Below are 25,447 nucleotides of genomic sequence, written 5' to 3' on the forward strand. Positions count from 1 at the left end.
TCTTTCGGGTGAAACGACAGTCGTGTCCTTCTAGTAGGATTTGGGTTGTGACAAATCGGGTCGGTTTGAGGGTGATGAATAGGAAATCATAAAAAGTAAGAGAATTACTTTGCCATTGAACTATCTCAAATGACTGAATGAAAACAACCCATCAATGCACGATTTAGAAATAGTGAGACAGAGTAAAAAGCCAAAACAAGCTGGCACATGGAAAATTATGTAATAGATTAGAAACAAGAAAAGGAACTTGCGAGTTGCAAGTAACCCAAGAAGGTGATGATCACTCTCATAGAGTATTAAGTGAACGAAACTTATTGTATGCATGATCATCGTGTATATATGGTCATACAAGACGAGATGCGGCCCCAAGCTCTTACATTATTAGAATATCCGAACGCCGACTTATATGCCGACTTGTTCCAGTTAGACGTCGCTGGCTGTAGGAGGAAGGTATTCAGCCAAAAGATGGACCTCAAGATGATCTGCCAGCGGCGACTTGTCAATGTTCTCGTGGTGGTATGACTTGCACACGAAGTAGATCACGGTTTGCGCGACGTGGCTGAAGAGGAGCAACTTGAGCAGAAACAAGAAACAAAGAACCGCAACCCCTAACCTTAATAACCCTGATCCGTGTCCGCAGGCCACAAAGATGCAGTACACTGTTTGGATTGCCATGGACCCAATCGTTAGCAAGAGGTTGATAGCTATTGAAATCCCCAATTTACCGTTGATCAGGTTTTTGCTCTTGAACATGGCCTGGATACCATAGATGTCCTCTACCACTGAAATCACACAGGCCAAGTTCAAAATGATGCTGATATACACCAACCCAGAGAGGTATAAGATGAAAACTAGGGCTAGTACAATGGCAGGAGAGGGAATAAGAGCAATTAAGAGAGAGAAGATCACTGTAGTCACGACGATGTAGATGGAGATAGCAAGAAAACTCCATAAATATGTGATCATGAGCCTCTTCCACACCTTTGGGAAGACCCTCATCACTCCCCTGAAAGTGATGGATCTTGAGGTGTACACGCACGTGGTCGTGCACACGACCGCGGACGTGGAAAGAAGAGAAAAGATTACAACCAGGACGATGGAGACGACCGTAAAGAGCAAGAGCTCAATTGCATTCGAGGTCACGAAATCGGAGAGCTCGTTGTATTCGGGAGTGATCTTTGCAAAGACGAAGGCGGAAACCTCGATGTGAGCCAAGAAGATGAGCGAAAGAGGGAGGATGAAGGCTAGTGTGATTTGGCTGAAGATCTTCCGCCATGTGGAGATGATCTTGATGGATTCCTTGACGATGCCAAAAAAACCAAGAAACTGCCTCTCCTCTTGCTCGCGATCCATCCTCTAATGTCTCCAATATGTGGAGCTTCAAGACTGAGGGTGTTATAGATACAACACAGTTGTTGGGCATTGATGAGTTGTCTAAGTGAGCTTATATATACATGAAAGTACTGTATTCTTAAGTAGAAGAAATAAATTAATGCATACAGACAAACCAATCATACTTTAATATTATGTAATTATCATGTTGATGGCATTGTAATTGTACCATGTTTGAAACTATATAAATCGTGATATCATCATTAGTTTCCTCTCAATTGAAGGATTAAATTGACTTGAATCTTCGCACCCATTCATTTCGTTTTTAGTGTCGTGTTCTGACGCCAAAAATTAGATTATATCTGCGTCGTCATCGAGGGCGCGATTTGGGAGGAAAGACAAAGTTGGCTATGCATTTCTATTTGGGAAGACAAACGACAAATCCGGCAAGCGAAGGTACCAAAGTAGCGAGAGCAACGAAGTCTCCTTCAATTATCTTAATGCATGCAACCAAGTCAACGTCTGTCTCGTTTGTTTCTAGAGAAACAAGTGTTTGTCTAGATTGAATCTCCGGTCAATTGCCTCTCAAAATGACCTTGATAACCGAGAAATTAGTTGATTAGACATATCAATATTATCTGGTAGATACAAAGGCAATAAAGCGCAGCCATTGGTTCACGAAAGATACATAGACCAATGAATGCCTATGTTTTTAGGCAACTTCTTCCCAAAATTATTCTACAAATTATGTCGATGATATGACAAAAGAGAAATGATAAAAGTCAATCGATTGCTCGAAGCATGTGCAAGGATATATGTGTATACATATGTGTCCATGTACAATAAACATATGAAGGTTTAACTTGCAAAATAAATTAGAGCAAAACTCAGTTATACATTTAGCATTCGACACAAATCACCAATGAACAATACACTTAGTTGGACTAACACACACTAAATTTTTCCTACAAAGTACAATTAAATACAAGGTCTATACAATCCCTGTCATCCTTAATCTTCAAAGGCACGTACTCTCCTAGATACGCCTGGAGATGCTCAGCCAAGAAAGATTTGTCAACACTCTCATGGAGGTTGACGTTGAACTTGCAGACAAAGTACATCACCGTCTGGACTGTTGGGTTCCTCAAGTGCTAAAAACGCAGCGGAATTTAAAATTGAAATCCTAGATAGGATCCATGCGTATATTGAAATCTAAACAGAAGTTCGACATGTACCTTTTTACAGATCGAAGGTAAATTGACAATCGATTGTGTCTGGATTAGCGCCCCAAGTGTTGCGCCTCTACCGGTATCCACACACACGAATGGAAGTCTCCAACGATTCAAGTGCTAGCTAAAGATCTTGGACTTTTTTTTCCTGACCGCCTTTGATCTTCGAGACTCTCTCAAAGATCTCTGAACAGAGAACGATTCTCTTCGTTTTTTCTTAGGGTTTTTTTTTTCGTCACCCACACGCTATATATATATGTGTATATATATAGCCTCATTATCTACGCGAATTAAAAGAAGTGGGGCCGGGCGATTTGGGCCCGTCAAACTGTTCACCTTCAGTCGTACGTTTAATCATCATCTCATAACGTACACGATCGCATAGATAAGTTGAATATGGGAATAAATTAAAATCTACTTCTTATTTTAAGTGGATCCCGGCGCACAGAAAATATTAACTCAGTTCGTTATTGTGTGCGACCCTGTAGGCTCACTAAACATTAGCAGTGTACTCAAAACCCTTTGTGACCCACAAGTCATAAGCGGTCTCTAGCAAGTTATTATGATTACCTAAGTATAGTGAAGGTCGGTTTTCCGACACAACCTAATCCATAACTAATATTAGAGTATCAACCTTGATTGATTCCTAGGGCAGACCACTAACAACGACGTATCCAAAGAGAATAACCATTGACATCAACAAGAAGCATGTCACTCCAAGTGCTATATGAAGCACTCTTTCTCTCACATTGCCGAGCACAACGAAGAGTTGAATCGGCAGCTGCAGCACCATATAGAAATAAACATACACGGAGAAGACCCATACCACGGTCCCGATGTTATGCTTAACCAAAGCATTACCCTTCATTATGGCTTTAATCCCATAAACATCTTCTAGCACAGAAACAGCATTGGCCATGTTCCAAACCATGATTATGTACATGAACCCTAGAGCGTACGGGATCGATAGAGCAGCGAAAAGAATTGCATTCTCAATGATGACCCGTGCATTCAAAGTCGACCATGCAACAAGGAGGTAAGCTAAAATTATAACGCTGGCCCATATAAATGTGATATTTAATTTCTTCCAAAGTTTTGGGAGCACACCCATGATTATCTTGAAGCCGATCTTCTGGGGATGAGTGTAAATCCATGCAACTGTGAACACGACCACCGATATCGGGAAGAGCAATAAGACCATTGAAATTGAGTAGTAAGCCGCTGCGAAGACCCAAAAGGCAAGATCCGAGTTTTCGCCGCTGCGATTGAAGTTTAGAAGGCTTGATCCAGAGGGCAAAAGCCAGAAGACTGGAGTTTGAGCCATGAAAAGGAAGGAGAGAAGAGAGGATGCGGGTAAGAGTTTGGTGGTGAAGAGTTTTCGATGGATGAGGGTGATTTCGAAGGATTCGACAAAGATACTCGAGAAATCAAGTGTCTTCAGATCATCTTGATTTCTGGTTTCCATGGTCAACTTTGCTCCTCTCTTTCGCAGAGAGAGTTTGAAGATGGTGTTTCGAAAAGGTGGAATGGATTTCTAGGGATGATGGGCATTTCCCTTGAAGGAGAGAGTTAGACTTTTCGTTTCTCTAATCTTGGTCTTCATGGAGATTATTAGCAAAATATTACTTTGAGTTAGGAAGCATCAGCCGTACAACATGCCATGTGCACATATATATTAGCTGGGGCAAGCTAAATACTCACTCTATATAGGAGAGAGAAGATCACATAATATTTACATTAGGCATACCGTAATGATAAGATATCGTGGAATTAATTAAGCGCTCAAAATATTTAACCATTACTTTAAACTTTCTACGCCAAACCAAAATATGAACTAGTAAAAATATATGACCGATATAAACACGAACGCACCTTAATTTTTTTTCTTATTTTGCCAAAAATGCCTATTCTTATGTGTCACTCTTCATATTGATTTATCAATAAATGCAATTATGTTTATTTTTTTCCCTCCATTCCCATCATGAAAGTCCATATTTTCAAAGGGTGAAATTTTACTTTTCGATCTTGAATTTACGCACTTTTTTTAATCAAGTGCCTTAAACTTTTAAATCGTCTTATCAAATTTGAATAGAATTTCTATAATCAAGTCCTTCCTCTACCAACTCCGATGAATTCAAGTTGTGTAACAGTTGGACCACATGGGAGTATGACATCTAAAGAATTCTGCCACCGTGGAGAAGCCATTTGGAAAATGACTGAGGGGAAAATAATTAGATATCGTTCAATATTAAAAGAAATTTTAAATCAGCAACAAATATCGCGTCCTGTGAACCATGGTAAAAGCTCTTTTGATATTTTTGGCACACTATACGACGGCCTATCATGCTGAAGAATTCTAAAACCATAATCAAGTCCAACCTAGAGGTATTGACTCGCCATATGGGAAGCGAGTTGGATACTAGTTGTGGTCCAGAACTTTTCATATGAAATATTTAAATTTTTAATTAGCACAATCAAGTTCTTGAATTTACATTGATTTCCTAATCAAATCTCTCAAGCACCAATTTCGGTCAATTCAAGCTATCATGACTAGCGGACCACATCCAAGTATGGCATGAAAAACATTCCGATGAATTCAAGAACTTGATTGTGTTTCATTTGAAAAGTTCTTGACCTCACTTAGTATCCAACTCGCTTCCCAGATGACGAGTCAATACCTCTAGGTTGGACGTGGCATGTGGTATCGAAATTCTTCAGCATTATAGGCCATCGTATAGCGTGCAAAAAATGTCAAAAAAGCTTTCACCATGGTCCACAGGACGGGACATTCGTTGCTGAACAAACAGCCTCGTCGCAGTCAAGAGAGGTGTGTTCATGTCCAACAAGAGGGGATGTGCGCAGACCGGGACGGGCAAACGAAGTATAGCCATAGAATATCAAATTTTATTAGGTTTATTAGTAAACATACGTGTTTTATGTATCGCTTAAAGACAATCGATCTTTTATATTCGGAAACTTTATTTTGTGTAATTCTTGTCGCAGAAATTATAACAATTCGAGTATAAATAAAATTAGAACTTCCAATTAATTATTTTATTATCTTTTTGAAAAATTTAATTTATTGAGAGTTTTTATTTATAAAAGAACCCAAAATAACAAGACGTGTAGGGCTTTACCGCCTCAATCCGTCAAATAAAAGTGGAAGAATTTCGGGTGATTCCATAGTTTGCAGGAGGCACCGTACCTCTTGAGTTTATAAGCACCGAATCAAAAAAGAAATGGTTAATATTACGAAAAACGCTAAATTGATATAATTATGACAAATTTACTTTAAACTAATTTTTTGATCCCAAACTAGTACATTTGTGATAAATTTACCCTCCGTTAGTTTCTGTTAAATTTTACTGTCAAATTGCTGAGTTTGATAACATGTGATAGTTGACGGGTATATCAATTTAGGATTGTCATAGATGTAGCCGTTTGTGATTTTTCATGATATTAATTCAATTTAACGGAAACTAACGGGGGTAAATTTATCGTAAATGTATCAGTTTCAGTGGTCAAAAAATTAATTCGAGGTAAATTTGTCACAGATGTACCATTTTGGGATTTTCGTGGTATTAACCCAAAAATAAAAGATGATAACTCTTTAGATTCATATTGGTTGAACGATTGAGACTTATGGCATTTTAACTTAATTAATGTAGGATTAATAAGTAACCAAGAATTTCATTGGCTATTTGTAGGGGTGTGCAAAGAAAATGGGAATTGCGTCAGACCGCCCGGAACCGGATCGGACCTGTCCGAAACCGACGATTCCCGTGAGGACCGGTCCAGTTCTCGATTTTAATTTACTAGAACCGGTGAGTACCAGTCCGATGCTTGGTTCTAGGTGTGGAATCGCCCACCCGCCCACCCGGACCGGATTGGTAATGTATGTGTGTGTATATATATATATATATAATTTTTTAAAAAAAATTTCAACCCAAAAAAAAAGGAAAACATTTTTAGAAAAATGAAAACCATAAAATCCCTAATATAAAGCTCGACTTTCAACTCTCATCAACTCAAGACCGTGCCTTTAGCCATTCATCGCCTCTCTTTCTCACTCTCGATCACCTCCATTTGTGTGAAACTTGGTAGGACCGGTTCCGTGGACCCACCCGAGAACTCGACTAGACAGGCGATCCGGTTCCCAAGTGAATCCATAAATCAATGGTCGGTTTTCAATTTCAATTTTTCAGAATCGGTCCTTAGTAGGCGATTTCCAATTTCATAACGAAAACCGCATGACCGGACCACGATCACTACTAGCTATTTGACCTCTATGGAACATTTTAGGTGGCTAGTGGTGGAAAATGGTTAGAGAGAAGGGACCCACAAACCCGCACAAGTTGGAAAAAAAGACGACTACTTTAGAAATTGCAAAAATAAAGACAAAACTTTACACATCAAAGTGAAAACTTTACACGTCAAGGTGCTCTCTCTCTCTCTCTCCGGAAGCTGAATTGGACTGACCATTTCTCTCAGTAGGTATAAGCTTTGATTCTTCACTGCTGTGAGTTCTGCTTTTGATGGAACATGCCTCCTCTTTGAATGAAGGGAATTGAAGAGTTTCGGTTGACTACCGATTCTTGTCTCTGTTTTCTCGGATTCCTCTGTTTCTTGTGGATTCTTGGTGTACCCACACGGTGAGTTTCTGGGTCCTGAGCTATGAAGTCTGCTTCTCTTTGCTGGGTTTCATCGCCCGTTGTCAATAAATGATTTCTTTCTGGACACCGTTTCTGATAGAAGTAGGAGGTTATGGTCGTTTCGTATCTACAGCTTTTCCGTGATCAAAGTCTTGGGTGATTGGATTGGTTGCATTATAACTTTTGGGAACGTGGCTTCACCTTAATAACGTTGTATTCTGTAACATCTTTAAGACCCATGTGAGAGCTCCTCTCTTTGAGGATGGACAAGTCTTGTATCTGCACTGAATTTTGAAGACCCTTTTACTGGTCTGAAACACGGTCTTATATGGAACTTAACGGATTCACTCCACTTCTAAGTCGCTAAATTCTTGTTATGGGCTTTCATTTTTTTGGTCTAGAGGCCAAGATTTATCAAATAGAGCTAGTTTGTTCTCGCTTTTCATCGGTGTATTGAAGTCTCACATTGACAGCTTCAGGTCTAAATATGTGGTTTACTGCTACAGGAAAACTGAAATATCATGGAGTGGTTAACACATATATTTGAAGGTCCTAGCCACGCAGGACAATATCATGGATATAATGAGGATGATAGATATTGGAACCACCAGCATGCTTCCGTGGTATTACCAATTTTCGCCCATTTGTTGTATACTTGCTCCGACAAATTTCCATTCTGTATAAAAGCAGTGGATGGTCCAATGAAGTACTTTATAGACGAAGCTATCTTCCAAAGAGACAAAATGCTGTGAACTCTTAGCAGTAACCAGCGGATTGTGTCCTTAATTTTCTCTTTAAAACTTCTCATCATATTCAAATAGTTGAGAAATTGGATGCAGGATGAGTTAACAGATCATGAGAGAGAAGAAATAGATTGTGCAATTGCCCTTTCCCTTTCGGAAGAAGATTGGAAAGGGAAAAATGTTATTGGTATGTCACCGAGCTGTAAGCATTTATCCTGAATCTTCATTTGAAATGCATAAACAGAGGTTGTAATGTCTTAACCGATGCGCTGACGGATCTATAATTGATATAGTGGGGAATTGCATGCCCTAGGAACAGAAATACTGAAGCAAATATGGACGAATGTCTTTAAGCTTTATTGATACTCTTTATTTGGTTTTGTCTTAGCCTCTTCTTTGGGATTGATGTTGATATCAACCTATTTTATCCCCTTTTATATCACTTTCAGGATTCGTAGGTGAAGGAACTGATGCTGTTAGAGTTAGAGTCTGCAATCAGGCTGTTGATGCTTTCAATGCTTGACCCTGATTAAGTCTAGTATTTGCAGTAGTTAGTTAGCAGTCTAAAAGAAATTAAAGAAGAGAAATGAAGAGGGATACTATGTTCACTTTTTAACCAGCCATAGTCATGCAACTCTTTTCTGCTATGTTGCTTCTATATAGAAGTAAAGTTTAATATAGTACAAGCGACTCCCATTTTTTGTCTACTTTTCTGAACAATTTATTCCTTCTCTAGATCATGAAAAAGATAGAGAACAAACTTCTAAAGCTCAATTGGAGGAAGCTGAAAAGCGTGCAAAAGCTCAATTGGAGGAAGATAGAAAGCATGCTCAGTTGGAGCAAGATGAACTACTTGCCAAAGCTCTTCAAGAAAGTTTGAATGTAGAATCTCCTACAAGACATGGTGGAAACCCATTTCAACCTTACCCCATTTCCCCTTTTTCTGGCTTGAGGTATATCTTTTCCTTTGTTGTTGTTATATCTTGTTTATCATTGACACATCAATTAAGGTTTGAATGGCTCAGTTAAAATTATTCTCATGAGGATAAATTCCTTCATGTTCAACTAACATTCAGCATACGAAGCTGATACATTATTTGTTGAATAGGTGCTTACTTTTTGTTAAAGTAATTGAATATTAAACCATGCCTTCATCTAACAGCTTCAACTTTTAAAACAGTTGGCAGTGGTCCCACAAAATCTCACATGGTATCAGAGCTTGAGTTCCTGAGTTCGAATCTTTCCAAGCCTCATTTGCCTCTCCAATTAAATATATCCATGCTTAGTACTAGGCAAAAAAACCAGACTAAGCGTGAGGGGGAAAGTTAAAATAATTAAATATTAAACCACGCCTTCATCTAACAGCTTAAGCTTTTAGAACAGTTGGCAGTGGTCCCACAAAATCTCATACTTTTATTATTTATTAAATTGCATTACCAAAATTCCTGGATGCACATATCCCCTTGGGCCTCCACTACTTCTACTTCTTTTTCCTGACAGATCAACTGATCAGCACATGTCAGCTTGTTAGATTCACATCTACACTTTTTGATAAACATTTCACATCTACACTTTGTGCATCACTTATTGCTGAAATATCAAGAAATGAAGAATTTTTTTCCATGGAGGCTTGTAGTAAGAGGAGTAACTTGGGCTTTGATATTGGCTGGAAACTGTAGGACTCTGCTGTATGGTTCACAGAGACTAGCTGAGTTTCCAATCAGCATTGGGAAAATAATTACATGTGTGGTTCATTTGGGCAATCCAGTTCTAATTTAAGGGTTGATTGGCATGTTTTGTGAGCTACAGTCAGTTGCTGTTATTTCAACGGATGAACCAAGAGTTGCACAAATAGATATCGAGTTGTCAAACCTGAAGAAGAAAATATGGGTAGCCTCTGTTAGAGAAAATGCTACCATAATAGATAAAGCACCTCGTCTGATACTGGCAATACCTTAAATTCTCAACAATTGTGCCAGCAGAAAATACATTTTTATTGCACTGACATATCACTTGTAATATTTTACCATACAATTTTGGCTTGAAAATGATTTCGTTTGCAATATGTGAATTCATACATTAATAAGCTAAATTTACCACATTGGATCTTTCAGAATTTGCGCAGGTTGCAACGGTAGGATTGGTTTGGAGCGATTCCTGAGTTGCATGGGTGCTGTTTGGCATCCAGAATGCTTTTGCTGTCATGCATGTGGTCTTCCAATTACCAATCCTGAGGTATAATCCTATGTTCATTAAAAGTTGTGGTTAAGGTTTGGTCTGCTAATTTTGTACTTATGCATTGGACTTTGTAATAAATAGTCAAAGATTGATAGATCACCATCTTTTGCTAGTTTTCACTCTCAGGAAAACGCCCTTATCACAAATCATGCTACAAGGAGCATCATCATCCTAGATGTGATGTATGCAAGAATCATGTAAGTGATTTCTGAGTAAGTAGGAGGTGCTTGATTAAGTTGTTCAGAGTTTCTTTTCTTTTTCTGTTTTGACTTTTGCAAGCAACCATATAATTTTAGTGGCCATCACGTGTGGTTTAGACTTTCTATGGAGCAAGACAAGTTTTCTTTGTGTCAGAATTTCACTCCAAAGACTAGGTTTCAGCACATTTTATCATCAAAATAACCACTAAAGCAGAAGCCTCTGGTTTTATAGCATGTTGTATGTGATTATTTTTATTTTTTTTTTGCTTTGATAATTAAACACAAAGACTGGTGAGTTGACTGCTGCAGTTATTTTTTAAAAGTAAAGTTTATTAGTTGAACAATTCATGGCGACTCCTTACCAAAAAAAAAAAAAAAAAACAATTCATGGCGACTGAGAACTCTTCCTTGGGAGTCTTTAGTAGATTATGTTTCTATTCTACACTTCACGCATTTCTTTCATGGGGAATCAGGCCAAGAAAGTATTAGTCCTATGATCAATATTGCTGAACAATCTTTGCATGACTTCTTTCATACAGTTTTTAATTTATGTTGCTAATAATTATAATAGACTAGAAGTTTGAAATTTACAGAGGACCAGCACTTGTTTTCTGGAAATTCCATTAATATGATTTTCAGAGGCACTGTAAATGCTTACTGACGGCAGTCTTATCAGAAATTTCGCTTAATGTCTACTTGTTGTATCGTTTAAGTGGCTGTTGGTCCAAATCCTGGTTGGACTGCGTTTGTCTGTGATGGGACCGGTGGAAAACTTGGTCTGGTCAGTAGTTAATAGAGTATCCTTTAAGGTAATTTGGACATGCTTACATGCTTCAACAGAACGTGCACAAAGATTATGGAAATATGGCGTGAAAGAGGCAGGGGATGACATGAACGTGAAACTCAAGGAAAGATCTCGTGTACTTGAATATTAGGAGGATCTGGTTTAGGATAGAGCACGACTGGATAATGGGATCGGTTTAGGATGTAGCCGATCCCACTTAGTAGGGAGTGCTTTCTTGTTGTTATTAAATTAAACTGGATGTTATTGGTTGGATCGCAGACCTATCCTGCCACCTGGTTGATGATCTAGAGTTTTTAGTCGAGCCAGTTTTTAGGAAGATTCCTGTGATGTATAGCTTATTTTCAAGAAGTTTAAGATATCATCTCCTTTCTGTTATTTATGTCATTTTCTTGCTTCATAATTGCTGCTTATGGATGAAATGACCTCACTGCTTCATTTCCTGTACAGATCCCGAGAAACAGAGCAGGTCGCATTGAGTATAGGGCGCATCCTTTCTGGATGCAAAAGTATTGCCCATCCCACGAGCGAGATGGGACTTCGAGATGTTGTAGCTGTGAAAGATTGGAGGTGATTTTCAGCTAATCAATACCCTCATTTGCTAGCTAGATGAATTGTGGACTGTTCACTAGTTACTATAAAGCACCTTTTGCCAGCATCATTACTGAAGAAAAGCACCCAATGTTGTAGCCAAGAGACAAAGAATACTTGTCATTGGATGATGGCCGACGGCTGTGTCTGGAGTGTCTAGACTCTGCAATTATGGATACACATGAATGTCAACCTCTTTATCTTGCTATACGAGAATTCTACGAAGGTCTGAACATGAAAGTGGACCAGCAGATTCCTTTGCTCTTAGTGGAGAGACAGGCGCTCAATGAAGCAATGGAAGGTGAAAAAAATGTAAGAACTAACGTAGTTTTATCTGGGTCCATGTTATCCCAAAGATTAGATTTTATCTCTTTATCTGTTTATCTAACTTTTTCTTTTTGGCCTTCTGAAACCTTCACTCCGAAAGGATCATCATCACATGCCTGAGACTAGAGGACTTTGCTTGTCAGAAGAACAGTGTGTTACAACTGTATGAAGCCTTTTCCCTTAAGTTGCTACGTTGTGAGATCATCATTTTTGTAAGTTAACGATGCATTAACAAAATGAAGATTTTGAGATCCTTCTTCACTTGACGACAGGTTATGCGGAGGCCGAGAATCGGAGCAGGCTTCCAATTGATGATGATAACTGAACCTTACAAGCTAGTCCGTTCGTGTGAAGTGACAGCAATCCTCATTTTGTTTGGTCTCCCTAGGTAGCATGAGTTCTTTGCTGTAAGCCGTGGTTATTCTGTATGATCATCATAGGCAATGGCTGACAATGTTCAGAAATACAGATTGTTGACAGGGTCAATTCTTGCTCATGAGATGATGCACGCATGGCTTCGACTCAAAGGTTGGTCTTTTGTGTCCTGTGATGACTATTGCGATTTATACATGCACATTACAAACATTTGTATTAACTACGCATCGATACGGTTTAATGCAAAAAAGTGGGATCCATATCACATTCTTCTTATTTGGGATTTTAGACAGAGAACTAAGGTAGGTAATTTTCAGGGTTCCCTAACCTAAGTCCGGAGGTTGAAGAAGGCATTTGTCAAGTATTGGCTCGTATGTGGTTGGATTCCGAGATGTATTCCGGCTCTGCGAATGATGTCGCATCGTCTTCGTCATCGTCTCCATCTTCTTCATCAAAGAAGGGCAAACGGCCAGACTTTGAGAAGCAACTTGGTGAGTTCTTTAAGAATCAAATAGAGTCTGATACTTCAATGGCCTATGGAGAAGGATTCAGGTTAGCAAATAAGTCAGTGGAAAAGTATGGTCTTAAGAGAACACTCGATCACATCCAAATGAGAGGGAGCTTTCCGCTCTGATCACATCTGTGGACACACTAATGTTCAATGTCAATTCACCTTAAATTATATGACAGGACCAAAAAACCACGTGTAAGTTGCTATAGACATGAGCAATAAACTTTTGCTTGTTATTTATCTACCAGCTGTTGTAATCAGCAATATGCTAAAACCATGATACTATACGCGATATGGATATGAATTGAATCAAGCTCCAAAGTCCAAACTTGAATATTTTTCCTATATTGCATACCTGTGCTACTGTTAATTTGTTGGGTGTAATTTTACGGTTGATAGTGGTGTATAAGAATTTTTAATTGAGTACATTCAATTTGTGCTAGGTTTGCAGCAATTTACTTGCATACTGTGAGTAAAATAAGGGAAAATATCATAGACAATTCACAGTATGCAATTTAATTGCATACTGTGAATTAAAGCTTCAGCAAAGACGTTTTGGTTCCGTTCATAGTAAGATTAGAAGGCCTTAATTAGAATTTGGTGGAATTATCTTCCAATTAAGATGGGAGAGCCAACAAGTACCCTTTGTATTGAATGGACACCATCGTAGACAATATCACTTCATGAAAGTCACTTTTGGCAGATCCTTTGATATGATTATTACAAACTAGCCGAATGAAAGATTGTTTTCTATTCTTCGGAAAGCTGTCAATCTTTTATGTAGTGAGGTGATGAAAATTATGATATTGTAGAAAAATTCATGATTCTTCGACCCGTGCACTGCTGCAACGAACGCGTTAAGTATTTCTCATCAGAAGTATCTTTTTCAAGACTGAAACTCTAGGATTCTGGGTCGGCACAAGTAGTGGAGCAGCTATGTGGTTTAATTCAATGCAAAGCGAAGAACCAAATCAAGTCAACTCATGCGGATGATCTACTTGAAAGAAAGGTGTGGCTTTGGGAATGTAGGCAGGGGTGGTGCTCTGTCCAATCTTGTCGTCACGAATCGGGTTTAGTCCTGCAACAAGCGTGCCCTTCATTCAGTTGCCACCATCGTGTTTGGAACCGTGAACAGCCTTCGATGATAGGCTGAACCCTTCATTCAGTTGCCACCATCGTGTTTGGAACCGTGAACAGCCTTCGATGATAGGCCGAAAGAAGATGAGGATGACATCGAGCTGTCGTATGCCTCATATGTTACGTGAAAACTTGCGATACCGGCCGGTGCAATGGATCATAATCCGGCGAGGCTGAGTTTGATCCAAAAGCTCTTCCTCTGTCCAGAGTGCTGGGTGCAACTAGTTTGCATTTGCATTAAGCAAATGAATGCGAACATGTTGTGATTGAACGATCTTCTTAAGAAAAATTGAGTCGATCGCTAACTATAGAATTTTTTCGATGTCATCGATAAATAAGACCAGTTCACAGGAACGGATCCAGAGTTGTAAGAAAAAGGAAAGAAAAACAGATTAACCTTAAACATAAAACAAATTAAGAAAACTAATAAGGGAAATTAAACTCCTTTTTGAATTGTTATATGTGTATCAGTAAACATTTTAGTACAACTCATTGATTTGTATTCCTTCATGATACTTTCATCCGCCAGTCATTCTTGTTATAGGAATAACCGTAATGAAAATTATCATAATGAAAATTATCGAAGAAAATGTACAATATAATCATGAATATGATCATTCTTTTTTTGGTTTTTAATGGGATTACTATTAAATTTACCACTAGTTAAAAAATTATATTCACGCATTCACTCTTAGATGAGTGACATACATACGTGTTTGAAATTAGTCTTGTAACTAAATTCTCTTGTGTGCCAATCATCTAGGATGAATGTGTAAATTGTGCTTTACCGACGGTGGATTTTAAAAAGAACTGTTTTTAATATAGCATGTCATGTTTATACTCACCTAGTGAAAACTTTTTACATTTTTTTTTCTAAGATGACCATAGTTTGGGAAAATTTTGGATTTTTTTTAACCTAGTTTAGTTAAGATTTTGTGTAAAATTAGGATTCGGATCAAAACAACGTCGTTTTAGTGCTTTCATTAACCTTAATGCCACGTGGGAAAGATAAAATATTAAAAAAAAAACACGTCAATATTTTTCGTTAGTAAAATTGGACGATCAATATTTTCTGTTAGTTAAATTGGACGGAGTTAACAAAAAAAACTCTATTTTCACACAAAATTGAGTCTTGGGCGAGGGCCTACAAGCCCTCCCCGGCCACCGGCGAGGGTTGCCTCGCCTAGGTCCTCGCAGGTCATGAGCGAGGCAATCCCCACCTAGATCTAGCGAGGGTTGACCTTGTCTATGGCTAGCAAGGGTCGCCTAGGCAAAGTCGGCACTCGCCTATAGCTTTCGAGGGCGACCTTGCCCAGCCCTCTCTGGGTTTCGTCGGTGGCCGGCCATCACCTAAGACTAGCCACAGGTGAAAAGAAAAGAAAAAAAAATCAGAAAAAAGAAAAAAGAAAGGAAAAGAAGGAAAGACATCAAAAAAATAAAGGACAAAAATGCCATTGACTAGCTAGCGAGGTTAGACCCTTCTTTGAGACTGACATAACTACTTCATGCCGTTATTTGAAACAAGATATACTCCATGCTCTTATTAAAAAAAAAATAGGGCACTTCATGTCTTTATTTAAAATAAAGTTCATTTTAGATCATTATTTAAGACAACAATGGCACTTCAGGCTTTATTTAGAACTTTCCTTGTGATTTTTTTTCTCTTTTTTTTTTCTTTTTATTGCTTCTGTAACCATAGTCCAATGACATGCGGTTCCTTCTTCTTCAATATCTCACTGTGCTTGGAATAATATATCTGTGGGTCCATCCAAAACCTAATAATGACACTAAAAACTAGACTACCTTTATGAGTCCAACAAGGATGTTAATGAGCAGGTCACGGGTGTCTAGATTAGAATTATGAGTCCGACAGGGATGTCAATGAGTATGTTGAAAATGTCATTCCACTCGTGTGGTGGTCGAGATGGTTTTAGTACTTTAACAGATCTTCGTGATTAACTCTCTGCATGTTTTGTATCCCTCAGGACACACGCGTGATATTTTCGATCGAGCTTTGCAAATTTACGAGTGTAGTATATGTGCTGAACGGAATCTGTACTATTAAAGCGGGTGAATTCCGTGTGGGCATCTCACCTGATCTTATGGTCCAAGTTTAATCATTGCTGAATCATTTGTCATCGAGTGCAGATACAAATGTAAGGCTATTAGTATCATAGTTCGTTGTCTAATAATTGGTGTTTTAAGGAGCAATTAGGGATGAGAAATTGGTTTGGCGACTCGTTTCTGGGCCAATTCTTGCTTCCACGACCAGATAGTTCTTGATTCCAAGGTCAGAAAACGTCAATTGCTGGGTCGAACCGATTCTCATCCTTAATTTTATGGTAACAATATTGTACTGAAAAAGATTTAATCCATGATTGTAATATGGACAAATACCCACATAAACAATTTAACCTAAGTAGGATTTGTGTTTAATGGACATATTTCTTATAATTTATATAAGGTAAAACATTTTTATATTTAACAAAGAAGAAAATCAATCATTTTCCGATAAAACTCGGAACTAGCCTGGAACCAACTAGCTAACTTGGTTTCTCGTTCCAATGTTAGCTTAGGAACCTAAACCTCATTTATGATTGGTTCGGTTCTTGATTCTAACTAGGAATTAACCCACTTAGAAACCGGTCACTCTAAACAACAATTAATATGTTTAATTTATGTCTTAGTGAAATATAAGGAAACATTAGGTGCATTGGTTGGTACACCCATGCACTCCTTGCCCTTAGGATGATACGTGAGAGGTGATGAGATCCTCTATCATATCGGTGTATTCGTTTGGTGTCCCGTCCATCCAAATCATTAAAATATCTGTCAATCAGGAAAATCACCTCTTGAGTGTCGTCCTTGCTCAAAATCACCTTGATGCAGCATAAGCAATCTTTCTTCGGCCCCGATCGCAGTCTCGATCGCCTCGGTGAGTTCCTGCTCGCAACTGACCCGCAAGACAGAGAGCAAGAGATTTTTCATTCTTTCCGTTTCCGTGATCTCCGATCGATGTGGTATGGGAAACGGAATGAGGGCGTAACCACGGACGTTGGCAAACTCAACAAAGGCATCTACTGCTAGTAATAAAAGATAGGGATGTCTAATTCCTCTGTCAAATCAAAGATACGATTAATTGTATATCGAGAATTGTTACTTGTATGTTAACCCAATAAAAGATGAGAAATGCATAATTTTCCTATACGGTGTAACGGGGTTTCTACAAGACATCGGGAATAGATCCTTGGAAACATCTTGGTTATCGGATGAAAATGCGAGTATATGTCAACTGTCAGAGGTAAATCATTGAAAAATTCCGTATTACGACACTTTATATAGGAGTTACGGCAAAATACATAGTGACCACGATCGAGAACCTTAGAAGCTCCCATAGTGTAATATTCCTCTGCCTTTCACATTTTTTTAATTATTTTAATTAGTGCCCTAAGAGTTGAGCCTTTAGTATGGACATAAGGCTTTTTGCACCTCTTGGGCAGAATTTTGCCCCTCTTTCAACATGCTATGATTACGACTCGCTTAGGAATAACAAAAGGGCTTGTAATGGAATTTAGCGGTAAAAGTTTGAGGTTGAAATCTCCATCAGATTTGCCTTATCACGTAGAGAATATAAATTATCTAAACTAAGGAGATAAACAAATAAAGAGAAATATGCAAATGCTTTGCAAGTATGTTACTGAATTCTATGGAAGATAATTGTCATCTCACAAAAAAGTGCACATAATTGAAACGACAAACTCATTAGCTTTAGACCAGTGGTGTGGAGTTACATGGTGGAAAATGATTAGAAGGTGAGGACCCACTTTTCACAAAAGAAGAAACGGGCATTCAAGAAGTCCACACCCAAGTCAAGTTGCTCGTCACTTTACTATCTAATAAGCTCCCTCCTTCTCTTGACTGATCAAGGTATGTAGATGACATACTGTCATGCATGGCCACCAGTTTATTGATCTTTGATATTTGTATATATCTTACCGTCTTGGCTTGGGTTCACACAGAATTTGATGACAGGAAAAGACAGAATTTTGCTGAGAGACTGATTTATGCTTCTGTTTTTTTCCCTTTCTTTTGTCGGTATCCTCTGTTCTTGTAGATTCATGTTTGATTACTGGTGAGTTTCTTAGATGCACTGTGTTCTTTCTGTCTATACACTCGGAGAACTGTCAATAATTGGTTTAATTATGGCAATCTGAATGCAGTGTTCTGACCATTTTGTGATCCATGTCTAGTAAGAAGTGTACTTCTTGATTTCTTATCTATACCACTACAGAGCTATAGAAACTTCATTCCTTACTGTGCTTTTTTCTCTTTTAGTTTGTCATTCGTCTAAAAGCTGAATTATGATCACCCTTTTGTTGATGTGGAAGAAGCTCAGCTAATTATGAAATTTAGAGACAAAATAGAAAATCACTCTCCTAATTTCCTTGAGACTTGTCATGGTGGTGCTTCAGAAGGGCATTTTGTGGTCTAGAAGGCGACATTTATCGAACTAAGCTACTTTTTGTTGATCTAATTATTTTCATCCATTTCAACCTGCTCAATAATATTACTGTGGGCCTGTGGCTCGCTATAAACGAAACCGCCTTTGCAAATTTTCAAGTCATTCATGATATAGGACATCCAAAATGCACATAAAATCTTAATTTCCTGTTCGTTACCTGTTAGTCAAGTGCATGGTCTTAGGTCTTGTGGGTTCTAGCTTCTTTTCCTTCATCCAAAGTGATATAGAATGTGGATACTGAATAGAGCTCGTTTACGATTCATCTAGTCAGTTTATGAATCTTTTGTTCACCCTCAGTATCCTTTCTTGTAAAGGTCCTCATCTCTTTTTCTCAATATATATTATCTTGAACTTTTACCCTCTATCAATGTATGTAATTCTATTCCACTAATGCCTTAAAACCTAGCAGTTTTTTCTTTGGTCGAATTACACCTAGCAGTTGATCTACTACCTTAGGAGTTATCTTGGGACCGCTGAGGCAGCTTTGACATGCCTCTATTATAATTAGATGTTTGTTCTTCGGTTCACCGGAAGCACTTGCTAAAATTTTGTCTACACGGCTTCCAGTCTTTACTATAAGTGCTGACTGCAATTGCAGAGCAACATTTTGCTTCATGGAGAAATTCTCCCGGACACTTGACGGTCTTGGCCATGGGGGACCATATCAGCAAAATTATATGGTATTAACGGTTTTTTGTAAATTTTTCTTGTAATTTAACTCAAATTGGAAATCGTACATTTCCGTCACCCATTGATTGGAGAAAAACAGGGACTGACGGAATCATATTCTTCATTCAAAGCTCATTTTCTGAAGAGAGGGAATGTCATAAATCCTCATTAGCTTGTGGTTTGTGTCCTTAATTTTCTTTTAAGGCACCTTCTCATCACATTTACATGATTGAGAATTTGGATGCAGGATGAGTCAATGGACTATGAGAGGGAGGAAACAGATCATGCAATTGCCCTTTCGCTTGCAGAAGAAGATCAGAATGGAAAAAATTTCATTGGTACGTCAACAAACTGTAAGCTTTTATGATGATATCCAATGGAATGCGTACCCAGTGATTCTTGTCTCTTCAATAATACGGTGAATGAGTGAAGCGTGTGTAAGAATGTCTTCAAGCTTGTTCCCACTCTCCATTTGATTTTGTATAAGCTCTTCTATGTTGAAGAGATTTACCCTCATCAGAGCACTTTTAGGCTATCTAGTGTTGCTGGAGTTGCAGTTGCCAATAGTTGAATCTGTTCCCCGTTTTGCACCATAACCATTTCATGCTTTTCTTTCTGCTAGCAATGCACTTCATTATATGTTTAAAAGTTAAATATATAACGTTTATAATTGAGTGGTTCCCGTAATTTGTCAGTTATGGGCATCTATCCTTCAGTTATGCAATTTTTCCAATGACAAGGGACCATCTACTCATTGACTGCTCTTTCTCTAAAGCTATATGGACATCTATTCTTAAGTTATGCAATTTTTCTAGAATGCCTGGCTTGTGGGAAGAAGATTTGGACTGGTCATCACCTCTTTTTAAGGCAAATCCTCCGGTTGTTTTTTGTATAAGCTAGCTTGGAATGCCTTTGATTATCTTATATGGAGAGCTAGGAGTAACAGAATCCATAAATCTCACAGCTATTCAGTCTGTGAGGTTAGTCATGATATCAAATGTGATGTGAGACATAGATTGTCTATGGAAAGTAAACTTGCTGTTTGTTCTAGTGCTCATAAATCTCTTCATTCGTATTGGGGGACCATTGCTAGTAGTTTTCTGTGAGGGCTTGTATGCAGGATCGGTCCACCTTCTAGTGTCTGTGCTGCAACAATTATTTCTTCCTTATCAAACCAAAATGTTACACATATGTAATTGAGTGATTCCGTTATTTGTCTGTTAAATATTTCTCTGAATGATAAATATCAATCCAAATACGAACAAGCTTCTAAAGCTCAGCAAGAAAAAGATAAATGTCATTCTACAGCTCAATCGGAGGACGATGAACTACTGGCAAAAGCTCTCCAAGAAAGTTTATATGTAGAAGATCCATCTAGTCATGGTAATGGAAAATCATTTCAACCTCATCGGATTTCATCTTCGGGCTCGAGGTATATTCAGCTCTTGAGCTTTCTTGTCTCAGGTTATCATTGACGTGTTGGTCCTTCCCATCTTTTGAGAGGTTTATATTATCTCTGTTTCTGCTACCAATTTACTTCATTATATGTTTAAAAGTTACATGTATAAAGTCTACATATATAATTGAGTGGTTCCCACAATGTGTCTGTTATTGGCATATATCCTTCAGTTGTGCAATATACACAATGACAAGGGACCATCTACTTATTGACTGCTCTTTCTCTAAAGCTATATGGGCATCTATCCTTCAGTCATGCAAATTTCCAGAATGCCTGGCTCATGGGAAGAAGATTTGGAGTGGTCATCAGCTCTTTTCAAAGGCAAATCCTCTGGCCATATATTTTATAAGCTAGCTTGCAATGTCTTTCACTATCATACATTGAGAGCTAGGAATTATAGGATCCATAAATCACATAGCTATTCAGTCTGTGAGATTACTCATGCTACCAAATATCATGTGAGATTTAGATTGTCAAAGGAAAGTAAACTTGCAGTTTGTTTCAGTGCTCACAAATCTCTTTGTTCTTGGGGGATTCCTTGCTAGTGGTTTTCTGGGAGGGCTTGTATGCAGGATCAATCCCCCTTCTAGTGTGTCTGTTGCAACAATAATTATTTACTTGTCAATAAAATAAAGTTTACACAGATAATTGAGTGATTCCATAATTCGTCTGTTAAATCTTTCTCTAGATGATGAATATCAATCCAAATACAAACAAGCTTCTAAAGCCCTGCTAGAAATAGACAAACTTCATGCTAAAGCTCAGTTGGTGGAGGATGAACTACTGGCCATAGCTCTCCAAAAAAGTTTAAATGTAGAAGAAGATCGATCTAGACACAGCAATGGAAATTCACTTCAAATTCATCCAGTTTCATCTTCAGGCTCGAGGTATATTCAGCTGTTGAGCTTTCTCGTCTCAGGTTATTTTTGACATGTCAGTCCAATCTCCATTCATTTTGAGAGGTTTCTAGTATCTATCTTTTTTAACAGTTTAACGCTTCTATTATTGCTGAGATATCAAAAAGGATATGAGATAATACAACGTTCAAGTCTTGAGATGGAAGGTGGAAGTTTGTAAAATAGAGTGGCTTTAGCTTTGATACTGACCGGAAGATGTAGGATTCCTCTGTAACGTCTATTTTCCTGTGATTTATTGTGTAGTTGGAGAGAAGTTTCGGTCATGCATAAAAATGTGATGAAGCTGATATTTTATGTAGATATAACAGGTCAGGCATAGAATAGAGAGAGAGTGACATTTAACTAGTGTATGTCAAGGTGCTGATTTTCCAGTATGAAGGCAATACAAATGTGGCTGACGAATCCAGTTCCAATTTAGGGGGCCAATGATTCTTAGATTGGTAAATTCGTATTATAGTAAAGTGGAGAACAAGTTGCTGGAATAGGTGTTGACATTTGGTGAATCTCAACCCGTTGTACTGAAGCTATATCTTTGAGAAATTATTTGCATATCAACTTGCCAGTACCATATAAGTCCTTACCTGCTCCGCTGGCAGAGAACGCATGATTAGTGTAACAGTACTTCACCTGCATATTTTACGTGACGTTTTCATGTTGCAACTAAGGTTCCATTTCTTAATGGACTCATTTCGCAATTGGGTTAACTTACAACATCAATTATTCAGAATCTGTGCTGGTTGCAAGAGTCAGATTGGTCCTGAATATTTCAAGAGTTATATGGGTGCTGATTGGCATCCGGAATGCTTTCGCTGCCACGCATGTGATCTTCCAATTGAAGATCTCAAGGTAAACTCTATGTTCGCTTAACTTCTGATTAAGGTTTGGCCTATTAGCTTTTCAAATATATTACTTTTTATAGTACATAACGAATGATTGATATATTACTCTCTTGTAGATTTCAGAGTCCGGGGACCACCTCTATCATGAATCATGCTACAAAGAACACCATCATCTAAGATGTGACGTTTGCAAGAATTATGTAAGTGCTTTCTCATTGACTTGGGTGCTGTGTCAAATGGCTGTTTAAATAGGCTTATCGAGTGGAAGTCCCAAGCTACAAAAAAGTGTCATCCTCCATATAAAGTTCAAACTGCAAAACCATAAGACAGTCCGACAGTTTGACTTTGATAAAAACATAAAAGGGAATTGATTTAAAGGGTGTTTGAGAACATTTTTTGCAGTCTTTACTGTTTTACGAGACTTACGAAGCAAAGGAAGTGAAAGCCATAACAGCAAAAAACTAATTCAAAGAAATAGTTCAGAGTACTCTAGGAGCTTTTCCCAATGTAGCTTTTCTATGCGGATGTTTATCTCAATTAATAATCTTAAGTGAAAAAATCATGTTAGGAAACTCATATTCACTCCAGAGTGAAAAAATCATGTTAGGAAACTCATATTCACTCCAGAATAAAATAATTTGCTCCCAAGACACATAATTACTTATCGTAATACTTAGTTACAGCACTTCACGGCACTTGAAACACCAGAGTTGCGGTACCAAAGTTATAGAAACATCGTGTACCAAACAGACTCATAGCCATCTGCTGTTTTGGTTGATGATCTAGCTGATAAGTCAGATTCTTTCAATATTCTCATAATGCAAATGCTATTATGACAACTCTACAATGATTTCCATTTTTCCTAAGTGCAGTATCCCTGTCATTTAATTGCTACTTCTAGAATGAAATGGTCGGTTCCTTTTGCTTCATGTAGCTGCCAGTAAACAATGAAGGATTCGAGTACTCGGTTCATCGTTTCTGGATGCAAACATATTGCCAAATACATGAGCAAGATGGGACTCCAATCTGTTGTAGTTGTGAGAGGATGGAAGTGAGTTCCAATTTATAAACATCCTGCTTTGCTTGCTGGTCGAACTGTAGGACAAATTTTCGAGAGTATGGAGAACTTTTCAATTTCCCAGCATCGTTCCTGATGAAAAAATGTTAAATCTGTGTAGCCAAGAGACAAGAGATACTCGTCGCTGGATGATGGTCGAAAGCTATGTCAAGGGTGTCAAGACTCTGCGATTATGAATACCAATGCGTGTCAACCTCTTTATCTGGAAATACAAGGATTCTATCATCGTATGAATATGAAAGTGGAAGAGCAGATTCCTCTACTCTTGGAGGCAAGACAAGAGCTGAATGATGCAATAGATGGAGAAACGAATGTAAGTACAGATGCAACTCTCATTTTGGTCAATACGGTCCCAGATATCATCATTTCGTTTCTTGTGTTTTTTCCCTTTGTTTTTTTGGTTTTTATACTCACTTGAAACTTGAAAAGGGACATCATCACTCACATGAAACTAGAGGACTATGCGTAAGGGAAGGACGGAATGTTCCCAATGTAAGAAAAGCTCTTGCTCATAGTTGCTAGATAGGGCTATCATCATATTTGTACATTGTGACTGTATTTGATGAAACAAAGAATTCAGAATGCCTTTTGAATAATCCACCAGGCTACCCGAAGGCCAAGAATTGGAGTAAACCACCAAATTACCGATATGGTAACTGAACCTTATAAGCCGGTTCATGCAATCCTCATTTTGTATGGTCTCCCTAGGTAATGTGACTGCAGCACATCTCAGTTATTCTTCTGTGTGATCATTGACTGTGGCTGACTATTATTGGGAAAACAGGCTGTTGACAGGTTCAGTCCTTGCTCATGAGATGATGCATGCTTGGCTTCAACTAGAAGGTTCATCTTTAATTGCCTGTGATATCTGCTAATAATTTTTCTTAATGTAATAGAAACAGCGTATTTGATAAAAATGTACAGAGATGTGGGCATAACTCATAAGAAGTCAATACTGCATTTGTTTTTCCTTTTCCTGTAAAATTTTTAAAGGGACAGAATTAATGTCGATATTTTTCAGGTTATCCTAACCTTAGTCCAGAGGTTGAAGAAGGCATTTGTCAAGTTTTGGCTCATATGTGGTTGAATTCTGAGATCAATTCAAGCCCCACAAATGATGTTTCCTCATCCTCATTGCCGTCATCTTCCTCTTCGTCAACAACATCGAAGAAGGCCAAATATTCTGACTTTGAGATACAACTTGGCAAGTACTTCAAGCATCAAATAGAGACTGAACCTTCAATGGCCTATGGAGAGGGATTCAGGTCAGGAAACAAGGCAGTGGAGGAGCATGGCCTTAGGAAAACTCTCGATCACATTCGACTGACGGGGACCTATCCACTGTGATTTATTAGGTGGCTGTCTGTGGAACTTTTGTTTTCAGTGGTTAGTCGCCATGCATTAGTGACTTAATACAGCACGAGCAAGAGCATCAGTAGATCTTATGAATATATCCGCGTTGAAATTTGCTTGACGATTATATGGCAGATGTCAGAACCAGAGGTATAGTACAGATATGATATTTTACTTATTGAAGTAACAGAAATGGTGTCCGTGGAAGTGAATATGTACATGCTTGTATGATTTTTTAGCTGTGTATTGTTGGGTTCATCATGAGTAACTGGTTGAAATGCCAATGTATCTCATCTTGCAGAGTTGCTGCATCAGTTCTTAAGGGATTAGCTTTTCTTCAAACAGTTCAGTTCCCACCTTTGGAGTGCCTAATAAGTTAATAACCAAGGACGGCATAAATCAGTTCATGATGAATCACCCAACTGTTGCAATGTCAGTTCTGCCGATGTAGAGTTTGAAGGATGACGAATAAT

General features: G+C 38.2%; 4 protein-coding genes across 10 annotated transcripts; 2 read left to right on the forward strand and 2 right to left on the reverse strand.

Annotated features, from left to right (window-relative positions):
• Positions 1 to 368: 368 nt before the first annotated feature.
• On the reverse strand, positions 369 to 1,393 carry LOC115688783 (uncharacterized). Its single transcript, XM_030614709.2, has one exon. The coding sequence runs from the start codon at positions 1,351 to 1,353 to the stop codon at positions 424 to 426; it is 930 nt and encodes a 309-aa protein (XP_030470569.2). The 5' UTR covers positions 1,354 to 1,393; the 3' UTR covers positions 369 to 423.
• A 1,814-nt stretch (positions 1,394 to 3,207) lies between these two features.
• On the reverse strand, positions 3,208 to 4,026 carry LOC115688784 (uncharacterized). Its single transcript, XM_030614710.1, has one exon. The coding sequence runs from the start codon at positions 4,024 to 4,026 to the stop codon at positions 3,208 to 3,210; it is 819 nt and encodes a 272-aa protein (XP_030470570.1).
• A 2,971-nt stretch (positions 4,027 to 6,997) lies between these two features.
• On the forward strand, positions 6,998 to 13,313 carry LOC130138522 (protein DA1-related 1-like). Of its 5 annotated transcripts, none has more exons than XM_056312746.1 (13): positions 6,998 to 7,051; positions 7,125 to 7,213; positions 7,720 to 7,836; positions 8,053 to 8,158; positions 8,693 to 8,909; positions 10,071 to 10,191; positions 10,308 to 10,391; positions 11,647 to 11,766; positions 11,887 to 12,099; positions 12,215 to 12,277; positions 12,387 to 12,502; positions 12,584 to 12,642; positions 12,807 to 13,313. In XM_056312746.1, the coding sequence occupies exons 3-13, from the start codon at positions 7,735 to 7,737 to the stop codon at positions 13,121 to 13,123; spliced, it is 1,518 nt and encodes a 505-aa protein (XP_056168721.1). In that variant the 5' UTR covers positions 6,998 to 7,051; positions 7,125 to 7,213; positions 7,720 to 7,734; the 3' UTR covers positions 13,124 to 13,313. The 5 variants fall into 5 exon arrangements, with proteins under 5 accessions (XP_056168721.1, XP_056168722.1, XP_056168723.1 ...); XM_056312747.1 differs by having other exon boundaries at positions 7,005 to 7,055; XM_056312748.1 differs by lacking the exon at positions 7,125 to 7,213 and having other exon boundaries at positions 7,016 to 7,055.
• A 6,388-nt stretch (positions 13,314 to 19,701) lies between these two features.
• LOC130138384 (protein DA1-related 1-like) lies at positions 19,702 to 25,215 on the forward strand. 3 transcript variants are annotated; one of them, XM_056312293.1, is made up of 10 exons: positions 19,705 to 20,760; positions 21,476 to 21,674; positions 22,430 to 22,550; positions 22,660 to 22,743; positions 23,478 to 23,594; positions 23,722 to 23,934; positions 24,051 to 24,113; positions 24,226 to 24,329; positions 24,406 to 24,464; positions 24,643 to 25,215. In XM_056312293.1, the coding sequence occupies exons 1-10, from the start codon at positions 20,709 to 20,711 to the stop codon at positions 24,966 to 24,968; spliced, it is 1,338 nt and encodes a 445-aa protein (XP_056168268.1). In that variant the 5' UTR covers positions 19,705 to 20,708; the 3' UTR covers positions 24,969 to 25,215. The 3 variants fall into 3 exon arrangements, with proteins under 3 accessions (XP_056168270.1, XP_056168268.1, XP_056168269.1); XM_056312294.1 differs by having other exon boundaries at positions 19,706 to 20,760; positions 24,051 to 24,116; positions 24,229 to 24,329; XM_056312295.1 differs by lacking the exon at positions 23,478 to 23,594 and having other exon boundaries at positions 19,702 to 20,760; positions 24,051 to 24,116; positions 24,229 to 24,329.
• Positions 25,216 to 25,447: the final 232 nt, after the last annotated feature.

Source organism: Syzygium oleosum, unplaced genomic scaffold (assembly GCF_021117445.2).
Source record: "Syzygium oleosum isolate NSW1041296 unplaced genomic scaffold, Sole_v2.1 Sole_v2.06, whole genome shotgun sequence".
NCBI lineage: Eukaryota > Viridiplantae > Streptophyta > Magnoliopsida > Myrtales > Myrtaceae > Syzygium > Syzygium oleosum.

Excerpts from the sequence above, each read along its gene's own strand:
- LOC115688783 (XM_030614709.2), bottom strand. The coding sequence starts at position 1,353 with ATGGATCGCGAGCAAGAGGAGAGGCAGTTTCTTGGTTTTTTTGGCATC.
- LOC115688784 (XM_030614710.1), bottom strand. The coding sequence starts at position 4,026 with ATGGAAACCAGAAATCAAGATGATCTGAAGACACTTGATTTCTCGAGT.
- LOC130138522 (XM_056312746.1), top strand. The coding sequence starts at position 7,735 with ATGGAGTGGTTAACACATATATTTGAAGGTCCTAGCCACGCAGGACAA. Across the intron at positions 10,392-11,646 it reads GTGATGTATGCAAGAATCAT|ATCCCGAGAAACAGAGCAGG; the intron begins GTAAGTGATTTC and ends TTTCCTGTACAG. Across the intron at positions 12,503-12,583 it reads ATTTTGTTTGGTCTCCCTAG|ATTGTTGACAGGGTCAATTC; the intron begins GTAGCATGAGTT and ends TCAGAAATACAG.
- LOC130138384 (XM_056312293.1), top strand. The coding sequence starts at position 20,709 with ATGGTAATGGAAAATCATTTCAACCTCATCGGATTTCATCTTCGGGCT. Across the intron at positions 20,761-21,475 it reads ATTTCATCTTCGGGCTCGAG|ATGATGAATATCAATCCAAA; the intron begins GTATATTCAGCT and ends ATCTTTCTCTAG. Across the intron at positions 23,595-23,721 it reads GTAGTTGTGAGAGGATGGAA|CCAAGAGACAAGAGATACTC; the intron begins GTGAGTTCCAAT and ends AAATCTGTGTAG.